This window comes from Pseudonaja textilis, chromosome 3, assembly GCF_049901715.1.
Source record: "Pseudonaja textilis isolate UNSWEBS1 chromosome 3, rPseTex1.2, whole genome shotgun sequence".
In the NCBI taxonomy this organism is placed as follows: Eukaryota; Metazoa; Chordata; class Lepidosauria; order Squamata; family Elapidae; genus Pseudonaja; species Pseudonaja textilis.
In genome coordinates this window covers 44,845,841-44,867,406 of record NC_141992.1, presented here as the reverse complement: position 1 = coordinate 44,867,406, position 21,566 = coordinate 44,845,841, and the positions used below count along the sequence as shown (strand labels likewise).

General features: G+C 34.8%; 1 protein-coding gene across 16 annotated transcripts in view; it reads left to right on the top strand.

The window, feature by feature from the left end:
- NFASC (neurofascin) overlaps window positions 1-21,319 on the top strand; it is a 167,971-nt gene extending 146,652 nt beyond the window's left edge. For all 16 annotated transcript variants that reach the window (XM_087929425.1, XM_087929439.1, XM_087929428.1 and 13 more), the window contains 3 exons: window positions 9,989-10,120; window positions 11,857-11,926; window positions 19,593-21,319. In XM_087929425.1, the coding sequence (XP_087785551.1) occupies window positions 9,989-10,120; window positions 11,857-11,926; window positions 19,593-19,824 (434 nt within the window). In that variant the 3' untranslated portion in view covers window positions 19,825-21,319. The remainder of the gene's footprint in view (window positions 1-9,988; window positions 10,121-11,856; window positions 11,927-19,592) is intronic.
- The last annotated feature ends 247 nt before the right edge of the window (window positions 21,320-21,566 follow it).

The window sequence follows — 21,566 nt, the reverse complement described above, 5'->3', positions numbered from 1 at the left end:
TATTTATTTTAAATAAGGATTGTGTTGGCTATTACAAAATGATGGATCGGAGATCCAGATAAATATGTTGCATGTTCATACTTACACATGGTCATAAATTGTCATCTGAGAACTGTAGCAATTTACATTTGCAGAATATTGCTTTGTATCACCTGTTTGTGTCACTAAACTCTTTGCAGGATTGCTTTCACATTTTTCCCTTCTTTTAAAATTGGCATGTGTTTCCTCATTGTTAGAGAGTATATAGATATATCATTACAACATATTTTGTGTTCTTTCCTTATATTCTTCAGTTCTTGTCTGAATTGGACAAGATGGGAAGGGATTAACAATGCAATGCTATTTATGCAGTATGAGATGACAGAATTGTTTTGTGGCTTATCTGAGCTATTTTGCTATTAGTCAAAGTTTCTACATTGCATTTCTATACCAAAAATGTGGGAAAATTAATAATTATAATTGTATTTGGGAAATAGAAGCTGGCTGATTAAGAAGTAATCTTAAACTGTGTTTTTGAATAATACAGCTACAATCAACAAAATTAAGTTCTTCTGTAAATGGTTCTTTGCACTATCTTTTTAAATAATAATTTTATTAAAAGTTACAAATATATCAATGAAAATTAATAGAAAATTCAAAAAGTTAAGAACAAAAGGTATAAAGTCGGGGGGAAAGAAAAAATATATAAATAACTTTCCCCTTGTCACACCAAGTATAAATGTTTGTTTTGACAACTCATCTTCTTTTAAAAAATAAAGCATCCCTTCATCCTGTATCTCATCTCCTTGTTTATAAACAACTCTTAAAACCTTGTCATTGTATTATAATCAACAAAAGTTCATTAAGGGATACCAGAAATAACACAACTATTTTAAATTTAATCCCAGAACCCACTTTATGATATATTTTTCTACATCTCATTCTTCATCTATTAAAAAAAAATCTCCCAAACCTCATAATTAAAACGGTTAATAAATTCATTCAACAAAAACACATTAGTCAAATAGAATTAAAATATAAAATAAACTCTTTTTCCATATCTCATCTCTTCTAGAAACAATACCTTAAAACATTGTCATTCAGTCCTAATCTGTAAAAATCCAATAATGGTAGTCACAGACAAGAAGACATTTATTTTACCTTGATTAAATAAACCAACTTTGTATTCCTTATCCTTATTTTATACATACATACATACACTTTACAATTTTAGTTTTTAGTCCCCTTTTAGTTTTTATTTTCTTTGTCTCTTCTTTAAAAAATTGAAAAGTTTAAATGATAAAGCTTGATTTCTTTTCATTTTTGCTTTGTTTTTGTCACAAAATTCTTCCAAGTTTTATTAGGGCTCTTTTGTACATCCAGTATACGAAAACTGTCTATATTGCTCTTTTGGTTTGTTACACATATGTCCCCTTTAAATATTGAAGCCTCAGTCAATTTTATTTGTATATCCACTATTTTGTCTCCTTTCATATCATTCTTGTAACTTAGCATTTCCAAATCTACATTTAAATCAGTTTCAGATCTAATGGAGCTTCTATTATATCACAACATCATTTATATTCATTTTATCAATGATAGCAAATATTTTTAAAAATAATTTCTGAGTCCATTGTTCCCAAATACCATTAAATGCATTTGATGTTGAAATATTTTGCTCCACTATTGGCAAGTAATTTGTTTCACCTTTAAATGCAATATTTAATTCCTTCTGAATATCTCTAGTGCCCAAGCATTCAAGTCTTATCTTGTTATGCTTCTATTTTTTAAAATTTAAAAACATCAGTTCTTCACAGAAAGGATTCATAGAATTAATTTCAAAGTCTTATTTCACATCTATCTACCCTTACTCATTTAAAGCTTCTCAAAATCAACACTTAATCTTTTGTTGTTTAGTCCAAAAAGATTTTTTCTGAGTCTTTAACTTGATATTGATAAATCTTTTCGGTACAGATTGAGGGAGACTCACCCAGTGAATATCATAATTTCAAGGGTTCTCAATATATTAAAAATTGTAAAAAAACAACAACTAATTCTAAAAGGAATTAAGAGATGAGGATTGGTCAAAAGTAAAGTCTTTAGAGGCTACATTATGCTTGTGAGCCTCCTGAAATTCCTTGACTTTCAGTTGCATGACACCTAAGCAACCCCAGAAACATTGGTTCCTGCCATCTACTTGTAACTGTTGAGAATACGTATGGGCAATCTCATAATCTCTCCTTCTCCAGAGATATCTCAGTAACTCAGATCCAGCATCCAGATGCTATTTCAGCCATAATGTTGTTTCCTCTGTTCAAGGACATCCATTCACCATTTCTTCCCTGGAAGTGACTCTCGCACTATCAATCAAAAGTTATGCTTCAGTTTTCCAATCTTTCTTTACTATTCAGATTTGTTGTTTAGAAAAAAATACAAGAAGTTGAAATATAGGATTAGAAATCATAGAATCACAGAGTTAAAGGGATTCATTTTGGCTGATGACTCCAACCTCATACTCATTATAGAACAAGCTTAAACAAGACTTCTACCTGGCTAGCTCCAATACAGTGTGAAAAATTGTTTTTGTACTTTTATTAATTCCTTAGTAGAAGGGTCTTTCAATGATAAGAGCTAAAACTCTAAGGCTTGCTCAAAATATTTTACTAGTATATAAACAGAATCAAACATACAAATCCTACATTGAGTAGATAATCTGTGCCCTTAATATTTGGCATAATCACGTGATACTTCTTTGAAAGGAGAGTCCATAATTCCTAAGGATTATAGTTCACACAGTTGTTAACATTAATGTGAAAAGCCAAAATACTAGGTGCTGCAGTATTGCTTTCAAGAACCAGATTTTGAAAAGACAAACCTACTTCTCACTTGCAGATAAATCTCTGCCTACCTGCCTGCTTGCCTTTTTTATTTAGGGGGAAAGGGCAAATATTCATTTTAAGTGTTATAAAGAGGTAGCTTAAACTTTGGAGTCTAGCCTATTCTTTTTTTATAGTACCACTTAGATACTATCTGCATAAAAAAATCAGTTTGCCAGAATAAAATAAAAGACTTAGAATTCTTCGTTATGCAATGATGGATGTCCAGGATTTAATCCTCTGATGTTTTGCAAATGACTTCTGAATCACTTGGTTTTAGTGCTCTCCTGTCTTTCCCCCCGCTTTCTGGTAAAATGCATCTAATATGAGAACAGCCCATCCCTGTCATGTATCTTCACACCTGTGATAAAAAAGCACTGCTCGTTTTTCTTTTATTTTTGAAAATCTCATCCATAATGTACACTCTTTTCTCTGCTAGCAGTACCAAAGCATTGGAATCAGAAATAAATGAGAGTAGAACAACTCAGTGTTACAGAAATATAGCTGGATATGGAAATAACACAGCCTTTCCTGATTTATAAATATAACGATAAAGATATAAAAATACAGTTTTGACAGTGTCTTAATAACCTATATTATATATGGTGCAAAGAATGATTGATTGTATTGCTGTTTGGCTTTATATGTTTTTTCTTTTAAAATCTATGTTGCAATAGGAAGAATATATTTCAATTTATACTCCTACAGAACTAGCATGATACTATTTTCAGAATTATATCATAGATTGCTGTTTTATACAATACATTGATCTATTGCTAACTAACCTCAGACGATTATTTGTTATACATTTAACTTTGGATTCAGGCTTTCAAAACTTCAGGAGGGATTGGAAAGTGGATTGTAAATTCCAGTGGCCCAAAGTGACTTCAATGTCTCATACTAAAATTGTTCAAATTTATAGTTTTCCAATGGGCAATTTCCTGTCAGTATATTTGGAGTCCACGATATTGCTTTGATCATATTTTTGGAAAGAAAGAAATGAAAGTGTTTTGTTTGCTCAGATGAAGGCAAAGTGAGCTTGGAATTTTTCTGCCAGTATTAATTTTTACTCTGATGGGATATTCTGGTCATGGCCCCTAAACATCTATGTATTAGCTAAGATGTTCGTGCTATTATTTGTTAACAGTCTTTGAAAATACATACAATCATGACAATACATAGATATTGAGTCAACAGTTTTAATATTGTGTGCAGCATTAAGAGAAGAGGTTGAAGCATGGCACCATTTTCTGATAGTAGTGTAGAACAACATTCATTCATTCATTCATTTAATTGACATGCCGTCTCACCTAAAAGTGACACTAGACAGCTTACAATCATTAAGACACCAATATAATGTATTAAAATATCAAAACAATAAATAGTAACATTAAATTTGATTCAAAATTGTCAAAGATGGGGAGGAAAGGGGCAAAATTCCACAGGGAAGAATAGCACACCCCCATTAGGGCCTCAAGGCAGTTCTTCCTTGAACTTTTCACTGTTTCAGAGAGTAGCAGTTGTGCCACATAAGGCTCTTCTCCTGGACCCTGCCAACCAGAATTACTTGACCAAAGAGGTCCACAGCATGTCCCTTTTGTTGGCATTGGTGGGACAGATCCATCCCACTGAGGTGACAGTTTCTCAGATAACCTGGACCCATGTCATGACCTTCAGTCAATTAGATTTGAAGAGTACTTAGGTAGAGCTCATTCTAAAGTTTACTCAGTAGCTTTGTTGTCAATGTCTCTCTAACATTGAGAATACTTATGATCCCAGAGAAAAATTAATGGCTCTTCTGATTTTAGGACTGTTTGAATAATATTTACTCATTCCAGATAGGAATAAATTACTATATTTGATTATAAAATATTTGTTCTGTTTAACTGGTCCTATCTAATTGATCCTTTCTTCCCATTGTACCACAAATGCAGGCCGTGTTGCATTTGTGTACCTTTGTTTTGATCTCTATCACAATATTACTCTAAAAATGAAGGGATTTTTTTCCCCTTCATCTCTGCTCCAAAAGCAGCTAAAGCAAGCTGTTTTGAAGATAGGATTGATGAAAATCACAAGGCTGGTCAATCAATAAATCATAGCAAAATAGAACAGCTGCACTGTATGTTTGCTGTGTTTTGGTTTCAGCATTGCCTGAGTTGCAGGGTTTTGTGAATATGCTGAGGGAAATATTTCATTGTTGTAACAGCACTTTTTTTTTTTGCTTTAGCTTATCTGAACCGTTAACCTTGAATCTCTTAAGATTAATTATTTCACTTGAAAGCTTTTCTTTACTTGCATCATTAACAAAATCAACTTTGATTCCCAAACCTTTAGAATGATTTTGTATTCACTTCCTCCCCATTCTGTAGATTCAGTTAGCCTAATGCAAGCCTCAGATCCATGCGATTAATAACATACTCCTTCCATTAGATGAATTGCATCAGTTCAAAGTTCCCTAATTGTTGCAGCTTTTAACAGGAAATGGTTCTGTACAGTATGTTCACTGCCAACAGAACCACTAAAAATATCAAAAATTAAAGGCCAGGAGACTCTCCTGACATTTTGGGGGGTTGATTTGATTATACTTTTGGAAAAGCATCCTGTAGTAATGTAGATGCAGATTTTTTTTCATTCCTGTTTCATTCACAACACCACCTACGTTTCTTCTTTTATATCAAGTGAGGCAATAATTTATCCTGCCTGCTCAGTTGTTGTATCCACACAGCAGCTCTCTTATCGCAACTGAGCAGTCTCTTAATCACAGTGGCCAGAAATGGAATTTAGGGCTTTTGAAAGCAAAGCACATGGTATACAGACCCGCAGCCAACTTATAGAGTAGGAGGCAGGAGAAAGTATAGGGAGCAGACAAAATGTATATATCCCAGTATCCATTTGAAGTGTGAAATAGTAAAGATGGGCCTTTTTGTAATTGAGAGCTTGATAATGTCTGAGATCATTAAGGCAGGCTAGAACCATGGACAGATCAAGAGCATAGAACTAGATAACTATTCTCCCCTTCTAGATCTGTAAGATTCATATCTTGAACAGATAAAGCTGGAGACAATGAGCTGAAACCAGGAAAAATCACTTTGCAGTCAGTCATGCCTTATGTAAATTAAATCTTGAAAAATATGAAAAATATCAATGTTAAATATTATTGCTAAAACATTAATACACTTAAAGTTGCTTGAATTGTACAATTGAAGCTTAGTATGGCATTAGTAAACAAATATAAAATGCATTAAAGTATTTTATTATATAAAGAAAGTTTCCATTTTCTAACGTTTAATACTAAGGTCTTCACTGTACTGATATTTATTATTGTTTATAAATGTTTAAAAAGGGGGGGGGGAGCCGCTTGGACAGTAGATAAGTGTTTGAGTTTTGATTCCCCCTTTTTTATACAGGAGCTGATTTGCAGTATTTATAAACATATAGACCCTTTTAGAATCATATGGTAGTGTTTGTATTTGCTTCATTGGGTATATGGAAACCATACTTGATTGAATTGGGTTAAACTTCTGTTGAAAATATATGCTGTTTTTGTCATCAGCTCATGTTGTTGAAGGTTAAGATCCCAATTAGATACCATTTAGTGTAGTTTTTTTCTTCCAATATTGGATAAAGTTTATTCTTGTTGCTGTGAACTTATAGCTCAATAAATTATGTTTTTTGCTGATATATTCTGAAATTATACCTATTTAAAACACTAATTTAATTTCAAATTTAATTTCTAAAAGTCTCTCTCTGTGTGTGTGTGTGTGTGTGTGTGTGTGTGCGTGCGCGCACACATGTACACATATTATATACACATATTCATACATACTTACATGCATACATGCATACATATTTTTCCAATAATTTTGAGAGGGTTTTTTATGTCCAGAAGTGCACATATTCTTCTTATTCCTGGCCCAATCAGAAGTCTCATTGCCATCTAATTGGAGAGGTCTAGGACCTAGACTGTTAAGATTGACTTGCAATATTCTTTGGCAGCTGCTAGAATCGTAACTGTCCAACCAGGTTCACTCAACAGCAACATTACTGCCTACTTCCGCTGACTCTATTACTATATAAACCAAAGAAAGCCTATCATGTTTTCGAGAGCTATCTCACCTGTTAACCCTACAATACCTATTATATGATATTTAGTTTAAAAGGTTATTAAAATCGCTACTTTTCTAGTTTGAAATCTCAGAGCCTGGACATATATTTATTATGTACCAGTAGTAGTATAGAGTAATGTTATAATGATTGTGGTGGTTTTCCAGCATTGAAGAAAATCTGAAGATGATTTTATGTGAAGGTAGGAAATCAAATAAGTTTTATTCACATCTAACATGAAGACGGCATATGTGAATTGAGTAAAAAGCAAGTGGCCTCTGGGATATTTGCATTCCTCCTGTAATCAAACTCTTATTGTTAGCAAGTATTATAGAACTTAGCACTTAAGTAAGCCCAGAGAGAGTGTAAAAGGTCTGCTAGCTGTCTATGTAGACTTCATTATAATATTGGCAGGACTTCAGTTCTGTATGGCTGCAATAATCTTCCATTAGTGCTATTTGTGATATTTTAATTTATTGTAGATATCTTGAAAGCTGCTTATACGTGTTACTTCCTACTGGTGTTCTGATGAAGCCATTAGGTTCTGGACTAATAGCACAATTCTAGTTTAATCCACAAGGAAGAAAAATTCTCATTGATTTTCATGTCATGAATTCTACCATTAAGGCTTTTCACAATTTGTTCCAAATGAGTCATCCCTCTGGTAATGCTTTCATACAACCTTGATGAGTTGTGCTTTTTCATGAAGCTTGAAAATGCACTGTTTTGTTTAAAGTGCTCTTTATTTTAGAAATTTCACATTGCCTTTGCCCAAGAAAACCAAGTGCTACAGAAAGTAGGAATTGATAGTTCCTGTTCATATAATATATAAGACTTCATTTAATCATTCCCGTTATTTACTATTTAACAGAATACTTAGAAAATTCATTGTGGATAGTATTTCATTAAGTGAATTTATATCTTCATTTTTCCTGTGAAACAATTCACAAATAAACTGGAATTACTTGTTATCAACTTTCTTTGCACCACAGTGAAAATCTGGAAAAATCTATAAGGAATATCATAGACTAGTAAAAGTTTACTCTACAGAATAGCTGATTATAGGGAAATACAAACAATCTCACCTAATCAAATCCTTGGCCTCTTAGCTAATCTGCAAGGATAAAAATCCTCATACATATACTCTACTTGAAGGCACAAAAATAGGTCCCTTGTTTTTTCAGCATGTGTGCCCTGTTCAGTTAGTGCTTAGGTTGCTGGGGGTGCTACCACAGCCATAATTTTGGAGACTGGTCCAACTTCAAATGGTCACTGAACTAATTGTCATAATTTGAAGACTTACCTATATAAGATTGCACAAGTCCGTAGTTGTTTCTGAAATGATGCAAAGCCATTATCTAGAGGCAAACCTACTTTGCTCCAAATGCCTGTCCTGAATGTTTGCTCCATTTATATCATAATCTAAGTAAATGCTACCATTTCAGTTCTGATAAAAAGATTTTCCTCCTTGTAGAATTTTGGAAAATATTTTGAGTTGGATACAGAGCAATTTGTAACATCGCTCCTTTAAGAATAACGAGACAATGATAACTAATTCTGGTGTACATCAACATACTGCCTATGTTAAAGGCATACGGCTATGTTAAAAACATATGGCTAAGTTAGAGGCATGAATATATTTTGGAAGATACATTACTAGCTTTAAGCTCAAAAAGCTCATATGAATATAAAAATAAGGGACTGCGGGGGGGGGGAGAGATTAGAATAAGTGCATGATGACATTGTCACACAACTACCAGTTTTCATTCTCGTGTCAGAATATGTGTGACTCAAGTACATGAATGCTGCATTCCCATTGTAATAACACCCTCATTTGTTACCACTGATTGTAAAGATTGTAGAATTGTGTAACTTCTCAAGATGACAAACCATAATGCAGTATTCTGCTTATTTTATTTTAATATAAATGGAATAGTAACATCAAATAGTATTAGTGAAATAATTCAGCAGTGGGTGATCAGCATCCTGTAGTGCATCTGGCAAATCCTGTTATCATGACAGCTTTCTCATACCAATGAAGTGGTGCCACTCATTTCTGTACTAGTGGGAACTGGCAGTCATGTAGATTGCTTACCCCCGGCCATTACATTGATACATTGGGACTGGGAAGTCAATAAAGAGCTACCGAGAAAAATGAATCACATGCAGTTGCCTCACAGGGGAACATTGGTTTATCTTAGGCTTCTATTCCCCGTGGTGTCAATGCCCTCTTTTAAAACATTGATTTTTCTCTTCCAATAATGTAGCAGTCACTATATTGGAATGGGGTGGGGGACCAAATGGAACAATAGTAGAAAAAAAAAGATAGAATCTTCCACTACTGTCAGGACTTATTCTGCAGGGATAAATCTTTCTAGAGTTTAACCAATATTTTTTAATTTCTGTAATATTGTGGTGGCAGTTGAATCTTAATGATTTGGTATTAAACTAAGCAAAATTGCAAGATAAAAGAGCACAACTTGATTATTCAAGTGCTACAAGAGATTTCTTCTGATTCCGATCCCATTTACAATATTCAGGGACCTGAATGATGTGTTGGAATGATTTTTCTTTTTAAGAAAATCTGTTTATTTTATCTATGTACTGGATCCTTCTTGTGGAGAACTTCACAGCCTCTTTTGAGGTATCAAAGACATTTTCCTTTACTGTAAAGAGAGATCAATTCTGTTATCTTTTGGTTTTTTTCCTCCCTGCTTCCTCTTTATATATCCTTCCTTGATTAGCCAAGTTTGTACATGTTTCTCTTCCCCAATTTTTCATCATTGTTGGAGTGGATCTAGACATTGAATTGTGGTACAGTTACCTACAGAATAAAACTTTGTGTACACAGACATACACATGCCAATCACGCAAACTGGAGGAGCATGGTTATCGAGGACATCAATCCTAAAATATGAACACTGGGAATCAATGGGACTGGATCAAATTTCCCTGGCTTGATCATTTATCACTACAGTGTGGATTGGTTCTATTTTATTAATTTTTCTTTTTTCAACTCCTTCAAATAGCCTATACCAGGAACCAAGGGGACATTGCAACTCAGGGCTGGTTTATTGGACTGATGTGTGCCATCGCTCTCCTGGTCCTGATTTTGCTGATAGTATGCTTTATTAAGAGAAGCAGAGGAGGAAAATATCCAGGTAAGAGAAATAGCTATCATTGATATAATGCTCTTCGTTTGATTTATTTCAAAATATATAATTCAGAATCTAATTAATTTTTCTAATCTGAAAGCAGTAGAAAGATTTATTCCCAGAACCGCTGAACGACTGGGACACTAAAAAAGAATTAATGTTATCAAAGCAGGGTAAAAGGGATTTCTTGCTAGATAGGGATGCTTTATTTCATTATTTACATTAAGATTTGATTGAATTTATGATGGTTATAAAACTGTTAGCTTATTTTCTGGAAAAGTATTATTATCATGTTCTCCCTTTGGGAAAAGCATCCTTCCTTTTCATCTCATCATTTCGTCTTTGAGTTGAATTAATCATTTTAACTATTGCTTTCATTCTTTTATATTTGGTATCAACCTTTAGCACCTTAAGTAAGTAGCTTTCTTGTTTTTTACTTCTTTGTTTATTTAGAAATCAATTTTTAAGGCTTACCAAGTCATAATAATTCTGGATGCCATATAAGTTAAAAATACAACCAATAAAATCAGCAAGACAAACATAGGAATGGACATAGCCAATATATTCATACAGAAAGCACAGATCCCTTAAGCATATATCCCCCTAACCTATTACCTAGAGAAAGAAACAGATCTTCAATACCCATTTTAAAAACAGTAGGGTTAGGACTAGCGAACTTCCAGGTTGATATTATTGGAAAGGATAGGCTCTACAATGGAGGGGGTTGTCTTCTAGGTAACATCAGACGTTTTAATGATGGAACCTGGAACTTGTCATCCCTCCCAGACAAAAAAATGAGAGATAGGTGGTTCGTCAGGTAGCCCAGCCCTTTACCATGAAGGGTTTCATAGTTCACAACCAGCATCTTGACTTGTATTCAGAAATCTTTGCACCTTACACAACAAATGTATTATATGGAAACACCGAGATACACCCATAACTGCCTGAGTTGCCACATTCTGAGCCAAAGGCAGCCCCTAGACAGCACACTGCAGTATAGCCAGGATACATAATACTTGAAATAATACTTAAATACAATGTTAAAATAATACTAAATAAAAATACATTTATATAGGAAAGAGTCTTACTAGTATTTATCTCCCTGCATTATTTTGGGTAATGTGTTATAGTTGTATGAAGATTGCCATATTCTCTTCCTAACCCCAGAAACCTCTTGAAATATTTCCTGAAAGTTGAATAAGATTGTTATGATGTGGAAATTGCATAACATTCATTGTTCAATATCAATATCATTCTACTGTATATGAAACATCATTAGTCAGTTGGGAAGAATAATGTATTTATATAAATATTCATATATATATTTATATATATTCATAGATATATATATATACACACACACATACATATACATATGTATGTATGTATGTGTATATGTATATGTCTTTATTCCCTAGAAATAAGTCAAAAATATTATCTGTTCTCTATATAAGTCGTAACACTAGATAACGAGAACCCAGTTAAATAAATGAATTAAAAATATTATACTTGTTCATTGATTTATGGAGGAAAATGACTCAAAGCTATATAAGTACCACTGTAACTGGCTAAGGCAGAAGACTAAGCTTTCCTTCTGGTGTGCACAGGATTGATCAGAATCAAAATCTTTGTTTTGATGCATCATGGACTTTGGCACCGCAGCATTCAGGCTTGTAGTCTACAACATATGCAAATTGGATCAGTGCTTTTGAGTTTTTAATTGTTTACATATCTCTTCACAGTGCGAGCAAATAAAGATGTGCCCCTTGATCCTGATGATCAGAAGGTAGATAATGGATCATTTGATTACAGGTATGTTTCTCACTCAATATATATATCAGGCATTTGCTATTTGCTTGCCAAAGTAACTCCTTTCTAATTTTATTTTCATGAATTTACATTTTACTCCTCTTTATCCTTCAAGTGTTGCTTAAAATCTCTCCCAAAGAAAGTACCAGTCTATGTATTTAATAAATATAAAAATGAAATCATCATTTTCTAAAATGGGTCCACTGAAGGCTATGAGTTAAAAATATGTAGGTATACATATAATTACATGCATACACATGGACACATACCTCTGCACATCAGAACCATCTTTATGAAGGATGGAATTCCTCTAGGTTGAGTCATCCAAACATACATGAAATATAATCAACTCAATAGCATAGTTCCAATTATTTTGTATTGTCTGATTTATTTATACACTTACATTGGTTCCAATTCCTTCTGAAACCTGAAAGGATAACACTTAATGAGAATTTAATCACTTTTGAATGTTGAATGATGAGCTCTCTTGAGTGGGGATCATTACATCAGATAAGAAAGGTAAGCACTGTGGGTGAGTTAGCAATTTCCAGAATCTTCTTTGGTCTGTAGTGCAAAAACAGACATGCGTAAAAACATATGCCTCCTTCTGCTAGTCCACCCCCAGAAATGGAAAGTATAAAGAGCCAGTAGGTTATTTCTTAGGAAGAATAAGCCTACATTTCTAAAAGAAGAAAAGAGATGCTTCATATTTCTGATTTACTGAACCTACTAAATCTTTCTGACAATTATAGTCTTATAACTTCCAATACTATCACTACTTCATGTAAATTAAAGACATCTTTTTGAGGACCACAGCCACTTTTTTCCAAGCAAAAGTCTGTTCTTTGGCTGTTCACAGATGGGTCCTGCATTCAAGGTTTACATTTGTTTCACCTTTACTTCCAAGGAACTGAAACAGGTAACACTGCTACCACTTGCTAAATTAACCATATATTGTGAGCCTGTGTAACGTGGCGCTTCAGTCCCTTGCTTGCTATTAAAACAAACAAACAAGAAGAAATGTCCAGCTATTCTAAAACTGTAGGATGATTTATTCAAAATACAATTGCTCTCCTCCCAAATTCAATACTTTTATTTTATAGCTAACAAGAATAAAAGTTATAAAAAGACTTTATTAAAATTGCAGGACAAGGTCTGGCATTATGTGTATAAGAGCCATGGTGGCACAGTGGTTAGAATGCAGTACTGCAGGTAATTCTCTGCTCACTCCAGGAGTTCAATTCCGAGTGGCTCAAGGTTGACTCAGCCTTCCATCCTTCTGAGGTCGATAAAACGAGGACCCAGATTGTTGGGGCAATATGCTGACTCTGTAAACCAGACTGTAAAGCACTGTGAAGTGGTATATGAGCCTAAGTGCTATTGCTATATGAAGCTGTTTGGAAAATTGAGTACAGGACTTTGAAAAAAGAGCAATGTGTAAATCTTGTAGTGCCAAATCATATTAATTAAACTGCTTGATTAATTTGATAGCTATGTGTTTTAAGTATCAGAGTTGCTCTAATAATGGCCATTCCAAACTTGTTCCCTTTCTGAGTTGTTTTTAAACAATGAAGTCACAATTCCAAACTATATTAATTATGATTGAGAATTCTTTACGATACTCAAAGCAAAACAAAAAGTAATTTGTGTTTATATAGTAGATTGAATAAATGAGTTTCTTGGGAAATACCATATACCATTCATGAATTATCAAGACAGAAGAATACTCTAGTACTTTTAGTTAACTTGAAAAACACTATCTTGACTCATGAGATATGAACAGAAGAAAGTTGCAAAGATAATGTTACATTATCTCAAAGAACACATTAGCACAAAATGAATAAAGAGTGGGTAAAAATACCAGCCATCAAAAATGTTGATCCTGAGATGGATCCTAATTTTTATTGACGTACTTAGTATGTGAATACTGTTTCATGCTCCCTAATCTCAATTGCTGATAGGAAAACTTTGTAGTTATGATTTGCTTGTTTTTTAATTGTTTTATTTTTAATATTCATTTGGATTTTTTTGACTCTTTAAATCATGCAACCACCAACAGCTAATTGGGTTATAACATGATATTAATGGAATCATTAAGTAAAATGTCTACGTGAATATGGATAGCACCTGTTCTTTCTTTCTTTCTTTTTTCTGTGGGGAAAAAAAACCCTAGAGCTGAGTATAATTGTGTTATTCTGCTGATGGAAAAATATTATTAAAACCTCCATTTTCCCTATACATATCCCAAATTTACTCCAAGGCAGTCAAAGGCTTCCTGGTATCAGAATTGCACAGGACAAAATATGAGAGTAAAGGAAGGTCACATTTCACCAGCAGAAGTACTCTAACTTAAACATCGCCTTTCCAAAACACAGTTAAACCTGCAAGCAATATTATCTCACTTCTTTAAAAAAAGAATGATTGAAGCATTTTTGAAAAAAATGCATGTGGATAAAGTAGAACATTGTAGTCCCAAAGGTGTTTTTTCAAGAGGCAACTCCTTGTTTTTTCTTTGAAAATGTTTCGTTTCTCACCCACGAAGCTTCTTTAGCTCCAACTGGATGGTGTGGAATGGAAGAATTTATATTCCTTGCAGACAGCTGGTCATTTATATTCTTTTTAGAGAGTCATTTAGGCCACTTGGATTTTTGTCTGTGCATAGTTCCACAGCACAGTCCTTTCAGCAGTTCTAAAAAGGCTTCACACTCATTTGCGCTACTCAGGTGATCAAAAATCCAAGTGGCCTCAATGACTCTCTAAAACAGGGATGTCAAACTCGCAGCATCACAGTGGCATCACGTAACATATCATGACTTCCCCCCCTAAACTGGGCATGGGCGTGGCCAGTGCGTGACGCATCTAGCCCATGGGCTGGGAGTTTGACAACCCTGATATAAAAGAATGCAAATGACCAGCTGTCTGCAAAGAATATAAATTCTTCCATTCCACACCATCCAGTCAGAGCTGAAGAAGTTTCTTGGATGAGAAGTGAAATGTTTTCAAAGAAAAAACAAGGAAGTCCAGTTGCCTCTTGAAAAAGACTTTTGGGACAACCACGATTTGGATGACTGAGAATCTTCATAGATATTTAGAACATTGTAGCTCCATTTTATGGGAGAATAAATATTGGGTCAGTGACATAGAACCAATTCCCAACATTAAGAACTGCCTACATTAATTGATTACTAAAGTATTCTTATGATTGTTTTTATTTTACAAATATCAATTTCTTATTTATGCAAGAGAAAAAAGCTATGATATAAAATATTATATGTTCTTCCACTAGAGCCCAAGAAAGAAGGCTTTTTGTTGTTTTCAAAAAACATGGCTGCACAACTTAATGCAGGGTGTTAAATAGAATAGAATAGAATTATTTATTGGCCAAGTGTGATTGGACACACAAGGAATTTGTCTTGAACTGACAAATCACATAAGAAGTCAGAATAAAAGAGAAAATTATTAGCTGCTAGAGAAATGTGGCTAATTAAGATTCATAGTCATTGAGATGTGACAGATAGCTTTTGAAAGTGAACAGGATATAAGCTGGCATGCTTTCTTTATTTGTCCTCTTCCTAATTAACTGAAATATGTCTGACACACTCTGATCATGTCTTTCAGAGCTATAAAAGTGTATGCTTAGAGCATGCCAATGGCCACAGGCTATAATTAAGAGATATACTGTCATTTCTTTCTACTCTGCTGCCAGACTTACAGTCTCCTTACAAGAGGAATAAGTTATAAAGTCTCTAGCCATTAATAGCACTCGTTCTACTATATATCTGACTTGAAAGAGAGAGAGAGAGAAAAGGAAACAGAAAACTAAAACCGTGTAATGATTGTATTTGTTCGATCTTCCTTCCTCTTTCCCTCTTCATGTTTTAATACAGTCTATCTCTGCCAGGCTCAAAATCAGCTTAATCCTGGTATTTTCAGTTGCAGTGCCAATTTCAAGAAACAGAAAATAGGAGGATTGCTTTCTACAAGGCTGATGATAGTGAAACGAGTACATTAGCATGCTTATTAAAAGCCAGAAGACTTATTTTCACCAAAATCTCTTTTGTTCCTTGAATGTTGGCAAGTGATTTCGTATAATCTCAGATAGCACTTCTGCACTCAAGTGATTTTTGTGACTACTTTCTGGCACCTACAGATTTTCTGAAGACAGAACATTCTGATAAGATCTGCTGCTTAATTTTCAAGACTCTTGATTAGCATAATGCCAATCAACCCTATTTTCTTTAAGGGAGGATGGAGAGTCTGTCTAGAACTCAATGAACATGTTCTAAGAAACAACTAATGTGCTTTTTCCTGTTTCCGGCTTTATTTCTGTATGAAGAAATTTCCATGTGAATATATAAAAGAGGTGGGCTTTCCCCTCTAGATCTATGATATCTACTTCCCTCCCAATCTGCTCATTTAAAACTTTCTCCATGTAGGAAACTCCAAAGCATAATTATTTTTCCTCCTCCTTCCTCTTTGGAGCATTTTCATTTAAGGTTGAGACCTTTCCTGGAGACGCTTTTTTATTTTTTACAAGACCATGCTTTGTTTTATATCTCTGAGAGAGTGTAACTGATTAAAGCCTTCAGTTTAGTTGGACTAAAATCACTAGATTGAGAGCATGTCTGGAGTGGCAATGAGAGCTTGCCACCATGGCTCAGCTTTGAGGGTGCCCACCTGGGAAGGGAGGGAGAATATCATTGACATTTATCAACAACTAGTTGCTTTTTTATGTTATTGCACACAATTAGCAGTTTGTGTTTTAAATTGGCTTTCATTTGGTACTTTAAGATGCTTAGCCTTTCCAGAAAGTAATAACTATTACTATTATTACTGTATTATTTATTTAGCATTGATCCCTAAACTTCAAGCCTATATTTTTTTGCTCTCTGATCAGGCTCTTTTTGCTTCTCTCCTTATTTTATTTTCATCTGTTCTTGTCCTTTTCACCTTGTCCTTCTACATGGACCATGAAGGTCTCTTGAAAGGTAGGAATGACCCAAACCCTTGCACACACTTTCTTTCAGCATTTCTAAGCATATCTAATTTCTAACTCCCTTCTATGTTTCTGTTCCAGCACTTTTCATCTAACAGAATTAAAAAGTAATTTCTTTCTTACGCTGAGATTCAGGTGTCCCGTGTCCATGGAGTTGCATTCTGACTGTAGATTCAGACTCAATATCATATCCAATGACATTGCAGTGACCCTAACTTCATTCCTTTTTCTTGACTAATATTTATACGTGCAGTGTGAATGTGCACACTTGAGTAGTGATTACTGTCATGAAAAGGGTCTACTGGATTAGAAGCTTTGAGTAGTTCCATATTATCTCTTAAGCTACTGGTATGATATGGCCCTCATATTTTAAAAGCAATTATAACTGACTTCACTTATTGGATGCTAAAACAAAAGAAGCATGGTCAAGAAGAAGCCAATAGTTTCAGAAGTTCAGATTGAAGAGCTTTCACTCACAAATGATTCCTTTCAATGTTAATGCAACTCTTGAACATGATGCTCCTAACAATTTCACTTGTGGCTTGGTTGACTGTATTTAATATATTAAATAAGCTGCAGGATTTATCTAATAAGCACATTGTATTGGTGTGTTAAAGGCTGGATTCACTTACTTTCCTAACGTGTTAACAAGGCAGTATGGTTACTTGCTTGGCTTGCAATCCAGAGAGCCATGTGGAGAACATCAGAATATTTGAGGCATGTCAAAGACCATTTCTTACATCTGCTTTTCAATGGCAGTCCTCTAGAACAAGACCAGGATGACTTTATGGAAGAAGACAAAAATAAAAAACGCTTCATACAGCATTCATTCTCTGGAATCCAGCCTTTGCAGGATCAAAATAGGAAAACTTTACTGCCATTAGATATGGAAGGGGCAAATTTTCATTGCAATTACATTGTATTTAAATACTTGTTTTAACTTGAAAACAAATGTCTCTAGCATTTGTGGCTTTTGCTGTTCTTGCCTTTATGCCTTCTTATAATGCTAACCCATTCTGCCTCAAAACTCTTCTTGCCTCAGGTTCAATTCTTGACCAAACCCTGATAATGAAATTAACTTGTGCCATTACAAGCATGTTAATCCCTGTTTGCAAAACATGAGATTTACAGTTTTCTAAGGTATTCAAAAGCAGCATGTACACACTTTTCAACATTGGCTCCTTCCAGAAAGAAAAGAAATTCCTCTTCTCATTGTAATAAAGAACATTGTACCTGGGACTGCAAGTAACCTAGAATGATTATCTGCTGGCAATTCAGACCACATCAGAGCTTGCAAGATGCAACTTTTAATATTATAGAACTGATCTGTTGGACATAATATGATTAGAAAAAGCAATGAAATGGCAATACTGGAAATCAAAAGTTACTTGTGACATTAATATATTCATTAATATTTGCACAACTTGCAAACAATTAAAAGAATGCATCTCACATGAATATCTAGTAATGCCTTTCAGGACTTCAGACTTAAAGACAAAAAGTGTTACAGAGTGCTGGGGTGTTGGTCATGCCTCTGGAAGAGAGAAATTGCATGGATATGGCATCGGTCTGAAACTCTGAAAGTAACCCTATTTTTTCCTGAGATTGTGCAGTGCTTAGAGAGGACAGCTATACTACCCTGAGAAAAATGCTTTAAAGTGTTGCAGAGAAGTCCTGTGTCCACACTTCTGTGCACTTTAAAGTGTATTTTGGCAATCTAATCCAAATTTCATTATCCTCAGGACTCATAACTCTCAACAAGACTTAGTCCTGCGAGTCTCTTTCACCTTTTTAAAAAAGACTCAAAATAGTTAACCCATCTTACAAATTTTGCAGAAGCTTTTCCGAGGTGGCAAAGAGAAAAATTAGTATAAGTCTATTAAAGGTAAGCATTCCCTGAAGTTGAGCTTGCTTGCTATATATTAATGCAATTTTCCTGGTTCCAGTATGGTCATCGTATATCTTTGCCATTTTTTTTCAAGTTTCTAATTTAGTTGATAATTCAGTTTTTAAACAATCCTAGATGATGCAGACTCACATTGCTTTGTCTTGTCCCTTCTCTTCTGTATTTCTAATTCAGCACCTACAATTCTGAGCTTTTCTGGTGGTGTCCTGGTGTACAATTAACAAGGTTTGACTGAAGATAGTGCTTAATTTTCTTTTTTTTTCTTTTTCTTAAATCACGCCTGCATTTAAACATTTGCATTCATACGAAATGGCCAAAATGAACCTAAAAAAGATTTCTGTCCTTTTTAAATCTGCTGAAAGATTTTCAATTAAATTGTCAGTGACTACACTTTGGACGAAGGGTATCTTTTGATGAAATGGGATGTATATAAACTAGAAGGCTCAGGACTGTGATATATTATTCTCCTGTTTGGCTTGCTAATTTTTGCTTTCGGTTCTTCCGGATGACTTTTCTTATCATAACACTGAAGGACTTCCTTCTCCTAATTTATTCAGGTTCTTTGAGAAATGTTACGTTTTGCCCCGAAATATTTCCAGGCATCTGTATTTACAAAGATGTCGCCATATTTTCCTAGATCTTTATGCACAATTGTTGCCTTTTTGTGTATCATCACTCAGACACTGCTTTCAAATTAGAAGGATATGTTTTCCTTTTAAACCATATTTTCTCCTTTCTGATGGCTCTCCTTTTCCTTTTAATGCCAGTGATGAAGACAACAAGCCACTGCAAGGCAGTCAGACCTCCTTAGATGGCACAATAAAGCAACAAGAAAGTGATGACAGCTTGGTGGACTATGGAGAAGGAGGCGAAGGACAGTTCAATGAAGATGGCTCCTTTATTGGCCAGTACACAGTTAAGAAGGACAAAGAGGAGACAGAAGGCAATGAGAGCTCAGAAGCCACATCACCAGTAAATGCTATCTATTCCCTGGCATAACACTATATATTGAAGCAACAGCACCTAAATAAAGAAATAAGTTGGTATGGGTCAGCAGAGTCACCATCAACAAGAGAAAGCAATCAGGGTAGGGCAACAAAGGCCAAACACACAAACCCGACCAGTGCCATCATCTCTTTAGCAAATGGCATAGATGCACTGCCTGCTGAAGTGATCATACAGCTGAAATCTGAGCTAACCCACCAGAGACCAGCTGAAGAGCAGAATGCAGAGATTCTGTGCCCCAGGCTTCAGAACTTGGACTGAAATAAAACATCCCTCTATACTCCCTTTGTCTGATTTGTGAGATAATGCAATTTCCTTCATTAATAATGTATACAGCTGACTTGGGGAGGGGGATCCTTTTTTTTTTTTTGAAGGATTTGATGTTGTCCTAAGAAAAAGAAATGTCTGAACATGAGGGGGAAACTGGAATAGGGAGTGGTGATAAAAAGCTGAGCACATTATGGCACGCCCCTTGCTAAAACAGCATGAAACCACATTGCAGAATCAGTTATTGATTTAAGTGATGAACTGTTTTATAAACAGGAACTTTTCTGAACATTTACTTCTATTGGAGATCATTGTAGACAGGCCCTAGCCTACGCTTTTCACTAAGCAAGGTATATGCTGCTTCTTCCTACGAGATAAAATGGTTCCATAATAATAGGCTTCAGTGTGGAAGCGATCAAATGGGAAAGGCAGGATTGTTGCATTGACTGAAGATCTCACTTTTAGCTCTGTATTTCAATTTCTGCTTCCCATAGAAACGACAATATGAAATTGTGCTCTACCCATGCTATCAAAGAGTTTAATGGAAACAGTTGTATCTCTGCCAGGGGGAGGGGGAGGTTGAGGTGGGGAATCAAGAATAGGAAAACAGGATTGGATTGCTGTTTTTCAGAGGATAATTATTGGAGGAAATTTGTTGTTAATTTTTATTAAAAACAGCCATTCCTCACAATGCGTGCACATGGTATTAATTACCATCCCCAAATCCTGCATGTAACAGGAAAGGGAGCAAAGGTAACCATAGAAGACCAGCCAGTCTGGGCTTTCCTACTGCTAATTAAAAGAGGAAAGCAATCCCCTACTAAAAAAAGCAAAGTAACCTGCAGGTCTATGAAAAACTCTGGGGTGTTCTGGATGTGTATGTTTGATGCAAAAGTACATATGCACATAGAATAAATCCCAAATGAATCCATCTGTCTCTACTTTGCATTTTCAAGGTGAAACAGTCTCCAGTACATGTTTGGACATCTTCTTGCTCATGCCTCTTCTCTCAGCAGTCTTTCCATTGCTAAATAAGCAGCAGCACGGAACTCCCATTCTATTAGTTGCACATCAAAGACACTCAAGTCAAGCTAATTTCCTAACCTGCAATAACCCTGTTTTCCCCAGATGCAGATTCTGTTGTGACATTATTCTTCCATATATGCCTTAAACAGCTTCATGCGTTCCCTGAAGCTTAATAAACTATGAATATTTATCTATAGATTAAGCCCTTTGTGTGATGATCTGTAATCTCCATGCATTTTAAACAAGACTATTTCAGCTTGGCAGAATAAGAAAGTAGCATGGATAGTTGTGGAAGTTAGAGATTTACAATATATCGTGTTTAGCAAAATATAGTATGTCTTCTGTTTATGCCCTACATTTTTCAAACCAAAGGTATTTAAATGAAGCAATTCAGCTCCTACAACAGTTGCATAGCTGGAAAATAACATTTAGGAGAATTTTGA